Source organism: Lynx rufus, unplaced genomic scaffold (assembly GCF_022079265.1).
Source record: "Lynx rufus isolate CCGP_SWC_20201006 ecotype Redwood Valley unplaced genomic scaffold, mLynRuf1.p SCAF_17, whole genome shotgun sequence".
NCBI classification, from domain to species: Eukaryota; Metazoa; Chordata; class Mammalia; order Carnivora; family Felidae; genus Lynx; species Lynx rufus.
In genome coordinates this window covers 14,913,628-14,933,533 of record NW_025814831.1, presented here as the reverse complement: position 1 = coordinate 14,933,533, position 19,906 = coordinate 14,913,628, and the positions used below count along the sequence as shown (strand labels likewise).

General features: G+C 43.5%; 1 protein-coding gene and 1 pseudogene across 2 annotated transcripts in view; both read left to right on the top strand.

Moving 5' to 3' along the window:
- Positions 1–5,416, top strand: part of TDP1 (tyrosyl-DNA phosphodiesterase 1) — a 92,590-nt gene extending 87,174 nt beyond the window's left edge. For both annotated transcript variants that reach the window (XM_047080236.1, XM_047080235.1), the window contains exon 16: positions 3,834–5,416. In XM_047080236.1, the coding sequence (XP_046936192.1) occupies positions 3,834–3,907 (74 nt within the window). In that variant the 3' untranslated portion in view covers positions 3,908–5,416. The remainder of the gene's footprint in view (positions 1–3,833) is intronic.
- Positions 5,417–11,978: 6,562 nt separating this feature from the next.
- Positions 11,979–16,483, top strand: LOC124512241 (calcyclin-binding protein-like; annotated as a pseudogene).
- Positions 16,484–19,906: the final 3,423 nt, after the last annotated feature.

Genomic DNA, 19,906 nt, shown 5'->3' with positions numbered 1-19,906 from the left:
CCCCAAATGTCAGTGTTTTAGAGTATTTGCATATCTCCTTTCTCATGTTAACTTTTTTCTGATCCATTTAAGAGAAAATTGCAAGCAAATACTTCAATATATATTTCTTAAAAATACTCTTACATAACTACAGTACAGTTATCAAAAGGAATTAATATTGATTCAGTACTATCATCTACAGAATTTATTCGTATTTCATCAGTTGCCCCAATAATGTCCTTTATAGCAAAAGGGAAGTTCCAGGTTACGTGTCACATTTGGCCATCATGTCTCTTTAGTCTCCATTAATTTGGAACAGTTCCAGAAGCTTTTTGTTTTATGATAGTGACACTTTGCTGAGCACAGGACAGTTATTTTATTTTTTAACATTTATTAAAAAAAATTAATGTTTATTCATTTCTGAGAGACAGAAACAGAGCCTGAGCAGGAGAGGGTCAGAGAGAGAGAGGGAGACACAGAACCCAAGGCAGGCTCCAGGCTCTGAGCTGTCAGCACAGAGCCCAACGCGGGGCGCGAACCCACAAACCACAAGAGTATGACCTGAGCCGAAGTCAGACATTTAACAGACTGAGTCACCCAGGCACCCTTCACAGGCTAGTTATTTTATAGTCGGTGAGGGACGTTATACATTTGGTTTGTCCACTGTTTCTTCACAAGTAGATCCAGGTTGTGTACTCTTGCCAAGAATACCACGCAAGAAATGTGTTTTTCTTGGTGCATCATATAAGGAGCCACGTGATAATTACCTGATTACTGATGAAGTCAATATTGATCATTTGGTTAAGGTGGTATTTGCCAAGTTGTATATATCTTTTGCAGGTTTAGTATATTTCAGATTTAAGTTTTAAGTGTGTGGAACTAAGCTGATTAGCTGTGTATGTAATTGCTCATTTGAAGAGGTCATTAAAACCTTGGCACATGTGATGCACATGGTCTAGATTAAGCACATACGTAGTGTATGATTATTTCTCTCAAGTGCTTTAAACCATTGGTTCCCATAGAGTTTAGCCACTCCCCCTACTGCTTGATTCACTTGCAATAATTTCTTGAATTCAGAAACTTCAGTCTAGACCTATCAGAATTATTGCTAAATAGTAGAGGCAGATTCATAAACTGTTTTTGAAAGGGAAACAGCTGATTGAACTTTCTAATCCAAAGAAAATGCAAAAGAAGTCATATAAAATTGTTGATACACTTTTAAAGACCTGTTTTTGAAAGCTCTTTGGAAATGAGGACTTTTTTTTTTAAATAGGAGAACCAGGAAAGGTTTTTAGACATGATTTTGATCATCTCTGTTAATAAAATCTATTTTTGTTTCATAGTACAAACAGAAGGCTGACACCAAACTTCTAGCTTAGCTTTTTTTTTTTTTTTTTTTTTTAAATATTTATATATTTAGAGACGGGGAGGGAGAGAATCCTAAGCAGGCTCCACGCTATAAGCGCGGAACCTGACGCAGGGTTTAATTCACAAACCATGAGATCATGACCTGTTCATCTCCCTGGTTTGGGCCCCTTCCCACTGGACATTGTCTTCTACAAGGCTGCCATGCATATCTTCTATCACATTCCTGTTTTAAATTGTTTCATTGTATCCCAGGAAAAAGACAGCTTCTCATCCCAGACTGTCAGATCCCAGACTGATTGTGTTAAGATCACCTTTAGAACTTGGTAAAAGCGTGTATTGCCAGGGCCCCGCCCAGACCGACTGAAACAAGGTCCCTCCAGGTGGGTTGTGGAGAAGTGCACCAGCAGTTGTCACGTCAGCCAGCTTTGGGAACCACAGCGCAGACGTGAAGTTCAGAATTCCAGGACCGTGGCCTGCCTGCTTGTGTGTCTGCCCCACGGGACTGCACCCCCGGGGACCACAGCCTTGTGCCTGGCTCCCAGCCAACACTCAACAGATCCCTCAGATCTGCACATGCCTATATGATGAGGCACGTTTTTCTCCCATGGGACAATTTTGGAGGGCTGCTTAAAACAGGCTTTCCTCTAAGCCCACAAGTATTAACACTGATTTCCAGGAATAATGGGCAAAAAGACCAAGCAGAGAGACAGCCAGCATGGCAGGTGATCAGCTCACAGATACAGACATTTGCTCATTTACAAAGCAGAGTGTCCAGAGATTTGCCAGTAGCACGGTCACCTTATTCGATCATTGTTGGCCAACAGGGAGAGGAGGAAATGCAATGGTGATCTCGAAGTTACTGGCTGACTGGCAGATGTGTGCATCACAAACCCTGCATCGGTGGTGAATCTAATAGCCGCTCTTACAGCAAGGATCCTGGGGTGCTCTGCCTTGGGGATGAAGTAGAGCCCATGTTACCAATAGAGCAGTTTGCAGAAAAGACGGGCGAAGTGTAGCCGCAGAAGAGGTGCTCCCAGTGGGAGAGAGTTGGTGCCCTGTTGAGGCCGGTGTAGCTGCGGGGAGTCTCCAGCAGCATCTTCCCGGGACTCCAGCCCTGCCAAACCCTCACCTCTTAGGAAGCGAGCTTGCAACACAGTTCCACACGGGCCGGGCTTCTGGCTTTCTAACAAGCTGGTTTAACTGTGTGTGGTTTCGGGCTTTCACACTCTCTCAAGGTCAAATTGGAGAACAGAGTCCTGATGGCTTGTTGCCATCTTTGGCATCCTTTACCTGCACGTCCTGCTGGGTGCTGCTGTGCGCCTGCTGGCTCTGCAGTTATTCCACAGGTGATTCGACACTGAACTGTGAGGAGAGCCTCGCATTGTTTGCCAGGCCATCCTCTGAGCTACCGTGTTACCTCTCTGTTCGGGAGGAAGGGAGAGCTTCCCCTAAGAGCGGGCTGGCAGGGCTGAGCAGCTGCTCGTGTGGATGGTAGTTTCAGCTCACCTGCCGAGTGGTTGGTTCCCTGTAAGCACTCAACCTTCTGGAGTTGTGTATTTGAGACTCGGCGGGGAGATTCCATGGGGATTTATTTTTCACCCTCGCAGCGTATTTACACCCTAGGCATATATGGTTCTTTTGAATTGGTTTGATTCTAGCAGCAGTGAAGCATGGTAGAAGTGATTTGTTCAGATTTTTTCAATTTCTGAAACCTCAGTTAAAGGGGGGAAAGTTTGCATTTTGGAGCACCTGCAACATGTCAGGAACTTCTACAGGTGTTCTCTCATTTATGTTTCACAGTAATCCTGGGAGGTTGCTTGTGCAGCTAATTCCCATTTCACAGACGAGGAACCTGAGGCCAAATTTGAACATAGGTCTTCAGGGTTCTTTCCATCGTGTCGTATCAAGGGGTGTTGTCTTCTTCAACATTGCCCTGCAGTCATTACAGAGACCCTCCTGCCTCATCAGTTCCTAACCTAAGGAGCAGAACGAAACCATTTCACGGATGTGAAAATGAGCCCCTTGGTTATATGTGACCATGACCATGCCATCTGTTACTGTTGGTTTCTCCAGCTTCATAAAAGGAGAAAATAATAACTGCCCTTGTTAAGGTTCTTTCTCTGCTGGACACTACATGGCTTTATCTCCTTTAACTCTCGTGACAGTCCCACGGTGTAGGCACAGATAAGGACTCTGGGGCAGAGGGAGGTGAGGTCACTTGTCAGTGTAAGTGACAAGCCGGAATGTACCTCCTGGCTTCTGCTTGCCTGTTTCCACATTCACTTGCCTGGGTCTTAGCACAAACCTTTACCGACAGCCTTTGCCTGAAATGGACTATTGTCTGGGGTTGGTTCAGAAAAGCTTTTTAACAGTTCGTAGACTCCAGCACATGGGTGGTTTTATCCTACCAGGTAAGTGAATTTTTTTAATCCTGTTCAAATAAGTGTTATACATATGTAATATGTTTTTTCTGCCCTGCCCCCCAGATCGGCCATGGATTTGGAATATTCCTTATACCAAAGCACCAGATACACACGGGAATATGTGGGTTCCCTCCTGAGAATCTTAAAGTACTGTGGAATTTAGGTTTAAGGCATCAAGCCCCGAATATTAGATGTCGTTTGTACTGGACGTTCACCCTTAAGTTTTATCTACACCCCTACAAAACTGCAAGTCACTCCTGTGAACATGGATGCTGGTTATACTTTTAATGGTCATTAACAGTGTCACTAAAAAAAAAAAAAAACTCTTCTAAACTTTGGAATGAAAACTGGACAGCGTTAAGAGAATACACGTAAAACCATCCTCCGAGCGATGTGGGATCTCACGGTGGTGCCAGCTCTTCTGAAGATGGACTCTGTGTCGCGCTCCATCGGGAAAGGCGCTCTGGATTCAAACGCAACTTGTCAGGGGAGGAATGTGATTGTCCGCTTATTACCCAGCCCGCAGCTGTGTGTCTCAGGGCTGCCGGATGTGCGTCTGCGGGTGTCCGTGGTTGGCGGAGGTTGGGGCGGCAGCTGTTGAGACGCCTGGGTCCTGCTGCCTCTCGTCTGCCCGCAGCCTCACAGGGCTTGTCCTGCTCCCGGTGCTGTGCCGGCCCCCTCTCTGCGCACGGGCGGGTCGCGCTGCCCCTTGCCACCTGCCCTTGCCTCGCCCATTCCTCTGAGTGGAGCGGTGTCTCTTTGATCCCCACAAAATTCCAGAAAAGACACACACAGCCATACAAAAGTACAAGTATTGTACTTGGAAGAAACCCTGAAAGATGACCTAACTTGGTGCCTTTGATTCACAAGTGAGGAAACTGAGGCCCAGAAAGGTTCAGGATGACCACCCCCTCCACACCACGCCCCCCATCACATAGCTGGTTTGGGTCACAGCTCTGAGGGTCTCTCTCTGCTTTATGTTCCTATGTCCTTCATACTTAGAAATCAAGTTCTCCTAAGATGTAGACCCTCTTTTATTTTTTTTCTACATGAGGCTGATTTCATTTTGTCACCACCTTCATCTTTGAAGCGTGTTGAATGTTAATTTTGAAAGATTTTTGAAGATAGCTTTTCAGACCGTTCCTCAGAGGCCTACGATTTTCACCTTTAGGAGCCAGCAGGGTGGGCGGGGGTGCGTTGACAGAGAAGACAGCTGTGGGCCTCCGCCCTCGTCCTGTCAGAGCAGCTCTGCTTCACCTATTTTAGATTGTGGGATTCTGTCAAGGATATTATCGACGGGTGTGTGTGTGCACGTGTTCTGCTTTTTAAAAAGTTGAGAAGCCATTGGTTAGTTTAACCAGTTCATTACCCAGGTAAGAAGACGAAGGCTTAACCCTTTTCTGACCATGCCTTCTACTTCCCAGAACATGCAAACCCTACATCACGTGAGCCGGAAGGCATTGGGAAGGCACCCGGGGCTGGCCCGGCGTGGGTGGCCGGCGGTCTGTGTGTCCAGAGGACTGGCTGGGGCGCCTGGCTGGCTCAGAGGAGCGTGGGGCTCTTGGTCTTGGAGTCATGAGTTCAAGTTCCATGTTGGTTGTACAGATTACCTAAATAAAACTTACAAGCAAAAAAAAAAAAAAAAAGGATGGGCAAAGTACCCCAGGATTCTCACCAGCATGGTGGTCCCATCCTGGGTGGGGGTGGGGGCAGCACCGAGCAGGCCTCTGTCAACAGGAGCGGTGTCCCCAGGACTGAAGAATCAGCCTGTTCTACAGCGGGATTCAGTCTGGGCTGTGCGGGGTGGGTTCAGCCCATCAAGAGGGCAGCAGATGGACAGCGGTCACAGCCCCCTGCTAGGAGGCGCTGTGTGGAGTCAGACACGCAGGCACGTCGCTCGTCTGCTCCACGTAACTGCAAGGTGTGTGGGAGCTCAGAGCTGGGACTGCCGAAGTTTGAATCCCAGCCCTGCCACTTGCTGTGCGACCTACACCAGGCTGTTTAACTTCTCTGTGCCTTGGGCCCCTCAGCTGTAAAATGGGAGTGGTGTCAGTCCTCCTTGCAGATGGTTGAGAGTGGGGAGTTACTATGTGAAGATGCTTGGTGCCCGCACAGAGCGAGAACTGTCCAGGGATTGCTACTGCGGCTGCCATAGTTGATTCGTTAGCATTATCCTCATTTTCCTGATAAGGGACTCATTCAAAAAGGTGAAGTGTTTGTGCAAGGTCACACTTCCAGAAAGTGCTCTTACCAGTATTTGAACCCGGGGCTGGCAGGATCCAAGTCCTCTTTTCTGCCAGGTGGTTCAGGCTTCCAGGTAACATGGCGTCTGAGGAGATGGGCAACCTTTACCCCCCCAGGGTGTTGTAGACAGATCCTCTTACAGAGCACAACCAGCTGGTATGGCATGTCAGATTCTGATGAAAGTTTCCAAATGCTCGTTTTCTGTGTGTGTGTGTATACGTATGTATATATACACATATATATACATATACGTATATGTACATATACGTATATATGTATATACGTATATGTGTATATGTATACATATGTGTATGTATATATATGTGTATATATATATATATATATATATATATATATATATATATCTCGTTCTGTATATGTTTCTGGTTCATGGGCCATGCTTAAGGTAACATTCCTCCACACCCCATGGGGACCCAGAAGAGCCCAATGGAAATAAGTTCTATAGAACAGGTGGGTAGGTACATCAAGGTAGCATTAGGGGAAGTCCATAGTCAACGGTTATGCACTCCGGGTGTCCAGGCCTGACTGCTAACAGCAGCCTCCTGTGCCCCTTGTCCTGGTCAGCATGGGCTCAGGGAGGGCAGGCCAGTATAGGGTCAGTAACATGAGCTTTCTGGGCACAGTTGATGGCACACATGGAAAATAATGCCTCAAGAGTAATCAACATGGGAACACAAAAAACAAGTTCTATCCCATCTGTTCCTTTTTTTAAATGGGACTGACCGAATTGCCCACAGTGCTACAAAAAAGCATCAAACATGCCTGTTAATGTTTGAGGAAACGCACGTCAGGGTTTAACAGTCCTTTCTCCCTGCCTCGAGGAACCAACCCTCACCCCTAGTGCCTGCCTGTAGCTGCCTGCTGCCTTTATCCTTTTCCCCCACCTCCCCCAACCTCCTTCAGATCGCATGGCAACACTATCCGGTGACTATATCTGCTGAGGGCAAACATCCACGTCAAAATGCAACTTCCTGTCTTTTCATAAACTTCTAATATAGATTTACTGACTTATCAAAGAGTTCCTCAGGGCACCAGGGTGGCTCAGTTGAGCATCCGACTCTTGATTTTGGTTTCTCCTTTTACAAAGGTGGAGATGTAGCCTAAAGGTCTAAACGAGATTTTGATTCCCGATGATGAATGTCAACAGAATATTCTGAATGCTTGAGCATTTAAAGAGACCTAAAAAAATTTTGAGGCAGAAAATAGTTCCTACACATAGCAACTTAGGAGAAGTCACTTGCCATTTTGGCAGGAGGGTTCCGTGTCCCCTTTACCTCCGATGTATTCCTTTAGGAAGGAAAAGAATGGTCTTCCACCAGCTGCTTTCATGGGGTGACGGAGGGAGAAGGTTTTTAAGTCCTCACACTTCTGGAAAAGGCTGCCTGCGTTTAACTATAGTTGATATAAATCAGGCTTACAGTTCACTGATGGGGGGGGCACCTGGGTGGCTCAGTCGGTTAAGCATCCGACTTTGGCTCAGGTCCCGATCTCACCGTTTGTGAGTTTGAGCCCCGCATTGGGCTCTGTGCCCACAGCCTGGAGCCTGCTTCAGATTCTGTGTCTCCTCTCTGCCCCTCCCCCGTTCATATACACTCTCTCAAAAATATTACAAAATTTTTTTTAAAGTTCATGTATTTGAAGGCTGTCATTTTTCCACATAATGTAGTAGCCGATGTTTCCTGAGCTCTTCCTGCCTCCACTCCTATGCTTGCTTTATATTTAATCCTCACGTCCTTACATTTAATCCTTCTGTTAAATGACATCCATAAGGTCCCGCAGTGCAGTGGAGCCCAGCTTTGTTATCCTGGGTTCTTGTGTAGAAGTTCTGTAGTTATCCTTAACAGAACTTCTGTGACTTCCAATGAATATGGTTTCTGCATCAGATTCAGTATGTGAAAACAAGGATCTTCTATGTGATTTTGTCACAACTTTTTTCCACATAAGATAAAAAGTTTACTCTCTACGGAAATGACAGTAGTCCGTGTGAAACCGTTTTTGGATGATCTGGGTGTTTGATTCAAATCTTAGGACATTTTAGTTTCTCATAACTGAAAAATCAGCTGTAACTCCTTGACAATTCAAGGAAGGGAATTCCTTGAAAATGCTTGCTTTTAACTGATGGATACCTCAAAAAATTAGGCATTCTTTATTTACGTTCACAAAATGTAACAATTGATGAATGATATGACAAAGTATGGTGGCAAAAGTCTTCAGCATAAAAAAAAAAAGTCTGCAGGAACTCAAACTGGCAAAACTAAAATAGCCTGTTGTATAGGATTAAATCTAAAATTCTGTTGACAGTGTGCTATAAGTACACATGCCTAGATACCATTATAAAATTTTTGACAAGTTTTCCAAATTTAGTAGCCTGCTTTTTTTCAAGCAATATCCAGGACAAAGTACTATAAACAAAACTACAATTTCTTATTTTTACTTTTTTTTTAATGTATTTGTTTTTGAAAGAGAGGGAGATACAGAATCCAAAGAAGATGAGAGAGAGCAGGGAAGGGGTGATGTGCAGCTATGTGTTCCTGGGAGAAGAGCGGCAGTGCCCACAACCAGGACCCAACATGGAGGCGGGCTGGTCCCCGAGTGGTAACCTAGACCAGCACTTATGTGTGCCAAATACTGTGCTATATTTGTATTGGTGAATCTTCATAGTAACCCAGAACTATTACCACCCCCACTTTACAGATGGGGAAACCGATTATTGGTCCAAAGTCACACAGCTGGCAAGGGGCAAAGCTGGGATTTGAACCCAGGCAGTAAGCGTGGCAGATGTTCCCAAGCTCCAGCCAAGGAGCAGGCCTCATCTATGGGATACGTAATTGTAACTACAAAACCAAGTACGCTTTCATGCACTGTAATAAATCATAGTTGGCGTGACAGAACCAGCCATCGGTGTGTAAAACCAGCCAGGAAACGCTGCATTAGTATTCAGGGCTGAGCCACTGAATTAGAACAAGAACCTGACTGTGGAACTGGTTCCTTTCAAGTGAGAGCATTGAGGGCTGAAAACTTTGCCATGTTAAGTACGTTCTGTTAACTTCTCTGACTGAAACCTGGTGTTTCCACGGATTAGATCTAAAGCACAGAGCAGAAAGGACTATGCCAAGTGTCAAAAGAGAAGGCAGCAAAGAAAACGCCGGGGGGGGGGGAGGAGGAGGGCAAGAGTCAGCCCAGGATATGAAAGGAGGGTGCCTCATGCAGTAACGAGGGTGGCACAAACAGGTACGGGGCCAAAGCAACGCAAGTCACAGTAAAGCCTGTATTCTGTACAGAGTTCCGATCAAGTCCATCTCAAAGCAGAATCCAACTGCTGCATCTCAAGTACACGCTGTTCTCTTAGGCCTACCAGAAGCCCCGCCAAAACTCGTCTAACCAACATTAATCATTCTAAGACACTGGACCCTGTTCCCTTTGTAGCTAGTCTTTCAGAGCGTTCCACTTGGATTTATTAACAACCGGAAGGCATCCAGACTAGTCTTTTTAATACACATAAAGAGAAACTCAGAAGGGAAAGGCAAGGGAGAAATTGGCATCCATAGGGAATTTATTACAGGTATAACCAATCAAAGGTAACTATATACATCGCACTGTGGGGCAGGTGATACTAACCTCATTTGATAGGGTGAAAGAGTCAAGGTCACAGCTAGTATGTGTTCCTTTGTGGCCCTGAGGACACAGATGATGCCACTGTGCATGCTCTGGTAGCTCTTTGTTCATAGGTGCTTTGGAAATTAACATGGTAGCTGAATGCTGATTGTGTTTTCTTAAGGTAATTGACATGAAAATTTAAGAGTCTATTCAATAATTTATCGGTATATTTATGAAAGAATACGATGCTTTTATAGTTACAGAAACCAGGTTCATTAAGCTTAAATGATGAAAGAGACTTTAACAGTGTCTAACAAATGCTGGGGCCAGATGATCATAATGTTAACAGTCTGTCTCCAAGTCCAGAACATCTGCTTTCAGGAATATGAACGTCATTCTCAAGTAAGCCTTATCCACCTGGAGGCTGAAATACCCTCTGCCCCCACCCCACTCCAGGATCCCCCATTACTTCCAGGTAGTTATTTAAAAAAAGAAAACACTTCTTTCCCAATAGCTCTGGCAGAAGTCACCTGACACACCTCACTCAAGCACTCCAGATTAGGGGACAGCCCCTGGCGAGAAGGGTGCAGGTGTGGAGTTCTCCAAAGACCAGTGGAAGATGCCTGAAGTCCACTCCAGAGCAACAAGTATCTCCAGGTGAAGTGTCAGTATTGTGCCTGGAGAACCTTTCTATGTCCCCCATCCTTAAGTAGTGTGTACAAGTGTGCAGATTTTGCTTAAAAGCGAGGTAAACCACAAAGGAAATTTTCAAGTCTACGTTTCTCTTGAAGGCTGCACAAATAAGTAAATCTTTATAATCAGAGTTTTCTGAAACAGTGGTTTTTCATACTGTCAGTCACAACCTTTTTGTGAATCATGAAATCAATTTAGGGAGTCATGACTAGCAGTTTTAAATATAGTAGAAGATCTCTGTTCTTCAGGGCTCAGGGTTATAATATAAAATGTATTCCTTCCCAGGTTGCTAGTTCTACCACCCTGAGTGAAGACGGTTTCGTGGGTAATGGCTTGAGATTGACAAGCCTGAGAGGGGACTCAGCTCCAAGGCACTCGGGACTCAGAACTGTCTGATCCCAGCTCCGCTCCCTCCACGCCATGAAACCGTAGGCAAGTCACGAGATGCCTTTAAGTCTTCATTTTCTCATCTGTTAAGTGGGGGCTAATACCTACCCTTCCTGCCTCGTGGGATTGTTTTAAGAATCAAATGAGACGGTGCTCTTAAACACCGGCAAGAACCCCACATATCTAAGTTATAATGATTCTTATTCTCAAAAGTGCTGAGAACTGGCGATCTCTCTCCGGAGCATTTAGAGGATGGTAATTCAAGTGTAGAAAACAAAAACCACGCCCTTGGGAAAATTAGCATTTTCCCACAAATACTGAGTTTTTTTCATGTTTATTTTGAGAGGGAGTGTGCATGCGAGCGGGGTTGGGGCAGAGAGAGAAGGAAAGTGGGAGTCCTAAGTAGGCTCTGTGCTCAGCGCTGGGTTGGGGGGGGGGGCACAATCTCAAGAGTCTGATGCGTAACCCACTGGGCCACCTAGGTGCCCAGACAAATACTGCTTCTCAACTACTAAATGCAAGTTATTTCTGGAAGACAAGTAGATTTGGGTCTTGGCTGCAGCAGGGTAACCATCAGGCCTCTGGATTCCACAGGAAGGGGACTCTGTTCACAAGGAAATCTGCATCCCTGGACCTAGTCTCTCAAACACCCTAAACAACTCCACAGAACTGATCTGTGTACTTCTGCCCTAAAAGTACTGTATCCATGTGGCCTGCTGCCTGTTGTGTGGACTGAGGGTGTCACTGAGGAGTCCATGTTAATGTGAACCCCAAGGGTGAGTTGACACTTCACCCATGGAGGAAGTACATTTTAAAATGAAGAAACAGGTTCTGACAGGTATGGGCTCCTGCCCCCTGAACTCCTCTGATACCATAACAGGCTCAAGAGATGGGCATCATCAATTGTGCTTGGACTGGTAGAATCCACCTTTAGGTAGGAGAATGGATTGTGTGGTCTCATTGAGCCACTCAACACCTTTCTAGAGATAGACTGGGAACACTTGTGCCCCAGCCTGAGCCCCGGCTCCACTTTTCCATTATTTTCTTCTCTGGTCCTCCCGGACATGTATGGCCACGGATGGCCTCTCTTCCTGCTAATTCCTATTCTTGGAGTGGAACCCTGGTTCCCACTCAGAGCAGAAGTGGGTGGCCTTAAAAATGAGAGTAGGGGGGCGCCTGGGTGGCGCAGTCGGTTAAGCGTCCGACTTCAGCCAGGTCACGATCTCGCGGTCCATGAGTTCGAGCCCCGCGTCAGGCTCTGGGCTGATGGCTCAGAGCCTGGAGCCTGTTTCCGATTCTGTGTCTCCCTCTCTCTCTGCCCCTCCCCCGTTCATGCTCTGTCTCTCTCTGTCCCAAAAATAAATAAAAAAAAAACGTTGAAAAAAAAAAATGAGAGTAGGAAGGGCGCTTCGGTGTCTCAGTCTGTTAAGTGCCCTACTGCATCTCAGGTCATGATTTCACAGTTCATGAGTTGGAGCCCTGCATTGGGCTCTCCCCTGCCTGCACTGTGCCCGCTTTGGATCCTCAGTCCCCTTCTCTTTCTGCCCCCCCCGCCCCTCCCCCCTTTGCACGCATGTGCTCTCTCTCAAAAATAAGTAAATATTAGAAAAAGAGTGCAGGAATGAGGAGAGAGGATTGGCTGCATGACAGAACTTTTGGAGCAACAGAAATACTTCTATCATGATTGTGGCATTGGTTACATTTTACAAAACCCCTTGAATTTATACACCAAATTGGTAACTTTTCTTGTAAGTTACAGCTCATTAAAATGGATTTTTGAAACTCAGAGAATGCACAGTTCAGATATCCATTCATTGTATATAAATTTTACATTAAAAAAAACTAAACTGAATTCTAGTTAATAATACCTATGGCTGAAGGATTTAGGGGCAAGTACTAATGGCTGAAGTTTACTTTGAAATGCATAGAAATACGGTGTATTTATGGATACAGTTATGATAAAGCCTAGGAAATTTTAATTGTACAATTTAGGTTACCACTATAAATTTCTTATACTTTTGGCGTGTGCTTGAAAATTTCATTAAAAAAATGTTTTGGGCTGGGTGGTTGTACCTGGGTGGCTCAGTCAGTTAAGTGTCCGATTCTTGATATCGGCTCAGGTCATGATCACAGGGTCCTGTGATTGAGCCCTGAGTCAGGCTCCGTGCTGAGCGTGGAATCTGCTTAAGCCCTCGCTCTCTCCTTCTGCCCCTCTCCCCCACTTGTGCTCTCTCTAAAAAAAAAACAAAAATAAAAATGTTGTGGGAGAAAACAGATAACTTCAGGTTTTTGGCAGGGCCGAATATCTCCAGTTGAACCACCTCTTTCAGAAGTAAACAACATAAGCTCTGGGGGGAAAAAAGTCTTTAAAAACCAGCGGCTCAAGGGACTGAAAGCAGGCAGAAACTGATGGCGAGTCAACAACTGGAAGAAAGGCACCACACGAGGTGAGTTTCCTGTTTCTGTTTGTTTTTATTTATTTTTTAACCACTTTGGGCCTGAGGTCAGCTCTCAGTCTGCACCATGCAAGGCATGTAAACATCCAGTGGAAATCTATAGTCTTGCTGCCTGGAAGACCCAGAGTACAGGGCTTGGAGCAACCATAGTCTCTGAGCAGGAAGAGGGAAACAACAGAAAAGAGCCAGAGAGAGGATTCCCAAATTCTGTGTATCTGGCTGACCAAATCTCTGGCTGACCAGTGAACTGTTCATGCACAGCCAAGGCTAAAATAACTGAACCAAAACTTGAGCTATTTCCCATCGCAAGGGGAGACATTTTGCAATTGAGTTCAGCCAAGTTAACTGAATAATTATTATTTTCAGAGGAACATAACAGAATTCAGAGTTTCTTCAGCTTATCATAAATTATATATCAGTTAACAATTCTTAGCGTATGATCCAAATCAATACATAATAAAAACACATGGCTCATTCTCAGAAGACAGGCAAAGGAGACCTACCCAGAAATTGTAGTCAAAGATTTTTAAAACACCTAATAAAATTGTGTTCAGGAGTGTAAAAAAAAAAACAAAAAACAAAAAACAAAAAAAACACGTTGAATGAAAAGATAGCAAATCTCAGCAGAGTGATCATTTTTAGAGAATTGGATGGAAACTTTAGAACTGGAAACTATCATATCTGTGTAGTGGGGGGAGGGGAGCGGTTCCCCCCTGTGCGCTCTCATGACTACCACACTCAAAACACTTGTGCTCAGCAGATGTGTGCAGGTGTTTCCCATGTCAAGCAATTCTGAGATGCCAGCCAGGGGTCCTCCGGCTGAAATTCTGACCCTGTCTACTGGATGTGCCGTCGGATCTCACAGGGACAGGGCTCAGTCCCACAAGGCTGCCCACCCCCCTCCAATGCCAGGTGCAAGTCCAGGTTGTCAACTGTACTTCTGGCTCCTCTGTCCTCTGTTATAAATCTGAGGTTCCCATTACCCTTCCTCAGGTTTAATTAATTTTCTAGAGCAGCTCACAGGGCTCAAGGGAACACTTCCTGCAAGTTTGTTAAAGGAATGATAAAGGACACAGGTGCACAGCCAGGTGAAGCCGTATCTAGGGTGAGATCTGGAAGGGTCCTGAGCGCAGGAGTACCTGTCCCTGTGCAGTTTGGGTGCATCACCCTCCCTGTGTGATGTGTTCACCAACCTGGAAGCTCCCCAAACCCAGGACTATTGGGGTTTTATGGAGGCTGCCTCACAGAGGCACGATCAATCATAAATTCCATTTCCAGCCCCACTCCCCCACCCTGTAGAATGGCGGGGGTGGGGGGGGGTGCGGTGCTGAAAGTTCCAAGTTTCTAATCACAATTTGGTCTTTCTGGTGACCAGCCCCAGTCCACGAACCCACCCAGAGCCACCCCATTAGAACATAAGATGTTCCTAGTGCCGTGACCACTTAGGAATTTACAAGGGTTTCAGGAACTGGGGGCATGAACCAATCTGTGCATTTTCTGTTTTCTCACTATCTGAAATTAAAAGTTTCAGTAGATGGGCTTAAAAGCAGAATGGAGATGACAGAGGGGTCAGGGAACTTGAAGACAGAAATTACCCAATCTGAAGAACCAAAAAAAATAAATAAAAGCTGAAAATCGGGGCGGGTGGGAATTAGACACTTGTGGGATAACATCTAACGGTTTAACTTCGATGGGGCTGGAATCCTAGGAGGTGAAGTATGGGGCAGAGAAGCTATTTAAAGCAATAATGGCTAAAAATTTGGTGAGACACAAATGTACAGATTCAAGAAGTTCAGTGCATAAGCAACAAGGTAACAGAAAACCCCACTGGGTGCCTCCTACTGAAACTAGTGAAGACAAACAAAGACAAAATCTTGAAAGCAGCCAGCAGGAACAGGAACGGTGACCTGACAGCCGAGCTCTCCTCAGGCACAGGAGGTCAGAAGACAACATGAAATGTTTCCAACGCGCAGAAGGAAAGGTAACCTCGGCAATGTATATCCTATCCAGAGGAAATATCCTTCAGGAATGAAGACAAACAACCACATTATCAGATGAAAGAAAATTAAGAGAATTAGCAGACCTGCACTGCAAGAAATGCTATGGTTCATTCTCCAGGCTGAAGGAAGAACATACCATAGAGAAGCTCAAGTATTCAGGAGTGACGGAAAATCATCAGAAAGAACAAATATCAGGGCGCCTGGGTGGCTCAGTCGGTTAAGCGGCTGGCTTGGGCTCAGGTCATGATCTCACTATTGGAGAGTTCGAGCCCCGCCTTGGGCTCTGTGCTGACAGCTCGGAACCTGGAACCTGCTTCGGATTCTGTGTCTCCCTGTCTCCCTGCCCCTCCCCTCCTCCCAATCTCTCTTAAAAATAAAAACATTAAAAAAAGAAAAGAGCAAATATCTGCACAAATATAAAAGACTTTTTTTTCCTCTTAAGAAATCTACATTGAGGAGGCAGGCTGGGCCTCACACTAGGTGGGTCTGCACCCGGTGAGTGCGCTCTGCATCTCCCCCCACCCCCCCCCCCACCTCCGTTCTCTCCCCTGTGCAGCTGCAGCACTGGCCTTGTGGGACCACAGTTTCAGCTTCCAAAGAGATTCCGACCACTCTCCCCCCTCCCCCACCCCGCCCCGCTATACCAGCCAGAGGACAGGAAGCTTCTTTAAATCAATGCTGATTGCAGAAACCGAGGGTCACTCCATTGCAGATGGAAGTTGGAAGCTTCAGAAAGATCTAGAAGAGGTGAAGGTACTGCTGAAAAAGGCCACTAGAAAAAGAGTACGTGCTACCCTTACAACTGAAAAATCCAAGATTGAGAAAGAAACCAAGAACATGATGCAGTAGGAATCAGAGAAAAGCAGAACTTCTTGACAATGGAAAGCCAGCTGCCGTGGTTGCTCCCATTACAAGGGGATATACGGTGAAAGTCGGCAATGACTGATGAGATCGGGCAGATAAGGTAATGTAGATTTTCACAGACGTCACCAGAGTTCACCAGCTCATCACTGAGAATGTGCGGGTGCATTTCACAGAGAGGCCATTTGATCTTTTGGTAAAGAATCTAAATGAGAAGAGTTACTCCATGACTGTGAATAATCTCTTGAAACCCATCTCTGTGGAAGGTGCTTCAAAAAAAAGTCAAGACTGTACAGTCCTCACCTTCTGTATAAAAAAAGCACAAAGCATGCAGTGGGCCTACTTGACTCGAGCTGAGAAAGGACACAAAGAAAAAGAAAAGCCCTCCTGTGACACTGAAACAGATCCTGGTGAGGGACTGATGAACATTCTCCATTCTCCAAAAAATGTATGAAGATGGAGATGGGTAGAATCAAGAGAGAAGCACGCCAAAGGAGACACTGAATTTTGAGCCTTTAAAGTCCTCTTGGGAACTGTGATATGGAAATACTGATGTTTCCAATAAGGCACTGCTGGTGAGCTGCACAGAGGATTTATTTAAATAAAATATGCTTATTAAACACTTCCTCCAAAGATGGTTTCCTTGGTAATCTGGGTATTTTGTTCAAGGACAATATTGCACTCTTGGTGAGAAATGTAAAAACTGCAAGTCTTGTCTAACGATAAAGCCACATTGTGTGTATTTTTTGTTCAGCTAGGAGGTAGAAAATAAGTTATTGTTTGCCTATAAATTCCTGACGTCAATTTCGACCAATGTAAGAATGAATAAATATAAAATCTGAATTTTTGCATAAAAATGTATATTGCTATTTAAGCAAAAAATTGTATTGTGAGGTTTTAGCATATGGAGATGTGATTTGAATAACAACCACAGTAAACGTTGGGAAGAGGGTGGGATATGAACCTGTACAGTTGCAAGGTTTCTATATCTTACACTAAGTTGTACAATAGTAACTCTTAGAGGACCAAGAAAAGCTACTTCCTAGAGTAAACACTTAAAAATAATGCCAAGGCATAGAGCTAAAAAGTCAAGAGATAAAATGGAATTCTAAAAAATATTCAGTTAATCCAAAAGAAGATGGGAAAGGAGGATCAAAAACCAGTGGGGACAAACAAAACTAATAGTAAATGGTAGACTTGAATCCAGTCCCATAAATCACGACATTAATATAAATGGGCTCAACCTGTGTTGTCTGATAGCCACTACCCACATGTAATATTTCAACTTAAATTATTAACATTAAAAATGTAGTTCCTCAGTGGCACTCAAATGCTCAATAGTCACCACCATATCAGACTACTATATTGAACAGCACAAATATTTACAAAATATTTCCATCATTACAGAAATTCTTTTGAACATCATTGATCTAATCAATCCAGTTCAAAAGTGTAGATTGTCAGACCTAACCAAAAATAAAACCAGACCAATCAAACAAACCTCAACGATATGCTGTTCACAACTAATCCACTTTAAATACATAAAGAAACAGGATAAAAGTAAATGGAAAAGATACCACACAAATGCTAAGTACAAAAAGCCTCTGGTGACAGATTAATATCAGATAAAGTAAATTTGAACGTAAAGGGTATTACCAGAGATAGAGACATTTCATAAAAATAAAAGGGTTACTATATCGGTAAGATGTGATAATTATAAATGCTTATACTTAATAACAGAGCTTCGAAGTATATAAAAAAACTGGCATAATTAGAGGGAGAAATAGACAATTCCACAATCATGGGTTGGTGATTTTAATACTCGTCTCTCACCAATCAATAGAATAACTAGAACAAACATCAGTAAAGACTGAAGATCTGAAAAACACTGTCAACTACCTAGACCTAATTGACATTTATAGAATCTACACTATACCCAACAACTGTAGAATACATATTCTTTTCAAGTGCATATGGTATGTTCACTAAGATAGATCATATGTTGGACCATAAAGCAATAAGTTTAAAAAGATTGAAACATGTTGAATATGATTCTCTGACCACAGTGAAAATATTAGAAATAAATGATTTGTCTTAAAAAAAAAACACACCCAGATATTTGGAAATTAAGCAACACACTTCTAAATAACTCATGGGTCAAAGAAGAAATATTAGAAAATATTTTGAACAAATTTATATGAAAATACAACATACCAAAAATTTTAGGGTGCAGCTAGCACAGGGCTAACAGGAAAATACAACTTTAAAATGCTAATAATACAAAAGAGGAAAGATCTAAAATCAGTGACTTAAGCATCTACCATAAGAAGCTAGGAAAAAGCAGCAAAGTGAACCCAGAACAAGTAGAAGAGTGAAAATAAGAGTAGGAACCCCAAGTGGAAGTTATCCCAGAAATGCAAGCTTGGCTTAACATTAGAAAAGTAATTAATGAAATTACACATTAACAGAATAAAGAAGACTATATGATCATTGCAAAAGATGCAGAGAAAACATTGGGCAAAATTCAGCCCTCATTTATGATAAAAAAAAAAAACCTCCCAGAAAACTAGAAATAAAAGGAAACTTAACCTGATAATCTATGAAAAACCCACAGTTAACATTCTATTTAACAGTGAAAAACTGAAGGCGTTCCCTTAAGATCATGAACAAGATAAGGATATCTCCTTCCACCTCTCCTCTTCACCGTTATACTTAGGTCCTAACCATTGCAGTAAGACAAGAAAAATAAATCTCAGAAAAGAAGAAGCAAAACTCTATTTCTTTTTTTTTTTTTCAACGTTTATTTATTTTTGGGACAGAGAGAGACAGAGCATGAACGGGCGAGGGGCAGAGAGAGAGGGAGACACAGAATCAGAAACAGGCTCCAGGCTCTGAGCCATCAGCCCAGAGCCTGACGCAGGGCTCGAACTCACGGACCGCGAGATCGTGACGTGGCTGAAGTCGGACGCTTAACCGACTGCGCCACCCAGGCGCCCCGCAAAACTATTTCAAATGGCATGATTATATGGAAAATCCTAAAGGAATTAACTATAAGTGAATTCACTAAGGTTGCAGGAACCGAGTTAATTTGCATTAAATGTTTATATACTACAGCAGACAGCTGGAAAATGAAATCTTGGTATTTACGATAGCATGAAAACACCTAAAAATACTTTACAGTGAATTTACAAAAAGTGTGCAAGACTTCTACATGAAAACTACCCAAAAGACTGAAGTAAATAGAGGAATAAACCTCATTCATTAATTAAAAGGTCAGTACTCCCCAGGATAGTTTCAACACAATTCTAATGAAGATCCCACAAGGCTTTTTCTGATGAAATTAAGAGGCTGGATCTATAATTTTTACAAAAATGTAGAGGTCTTGTAATATCCGAAGAAAATCTTAATAAAGAACACAGTTGGAGGGTTCACACTTCCTGACTTTATGACCTACTGTAAAGCTACAAGCAATCTAAATACTGTAGCATTAGCATAAAGAGGGATGAAAAATGAACAAGATGCAGATTTCTGAAATAAATTCACACTTGTTTTTTTCAGCAAATGGCACTGAATAACTGGATATCCATATAGATAGAATGAACCTTAATTCTTGCCTCACACAATATAGAAACAAAATGGATCATAATCTGATTATAAAAGCTAAAACTATAATATTTCTGGGAGGAAAAATCCATGAAACCTATACACCCTGGAGGGAAGTAATGATTTCTTAATATAAAAAGAGCACCAAACATAAAAGAAATGATTGATAAATTGGATTCCACCAAAATTAAAAACATACCATCAGAAAACATCATTAAGGAAATAAACAGGCAAGCCATGGACTGACAAAATATTTGCAAGATAGGTATCTGAG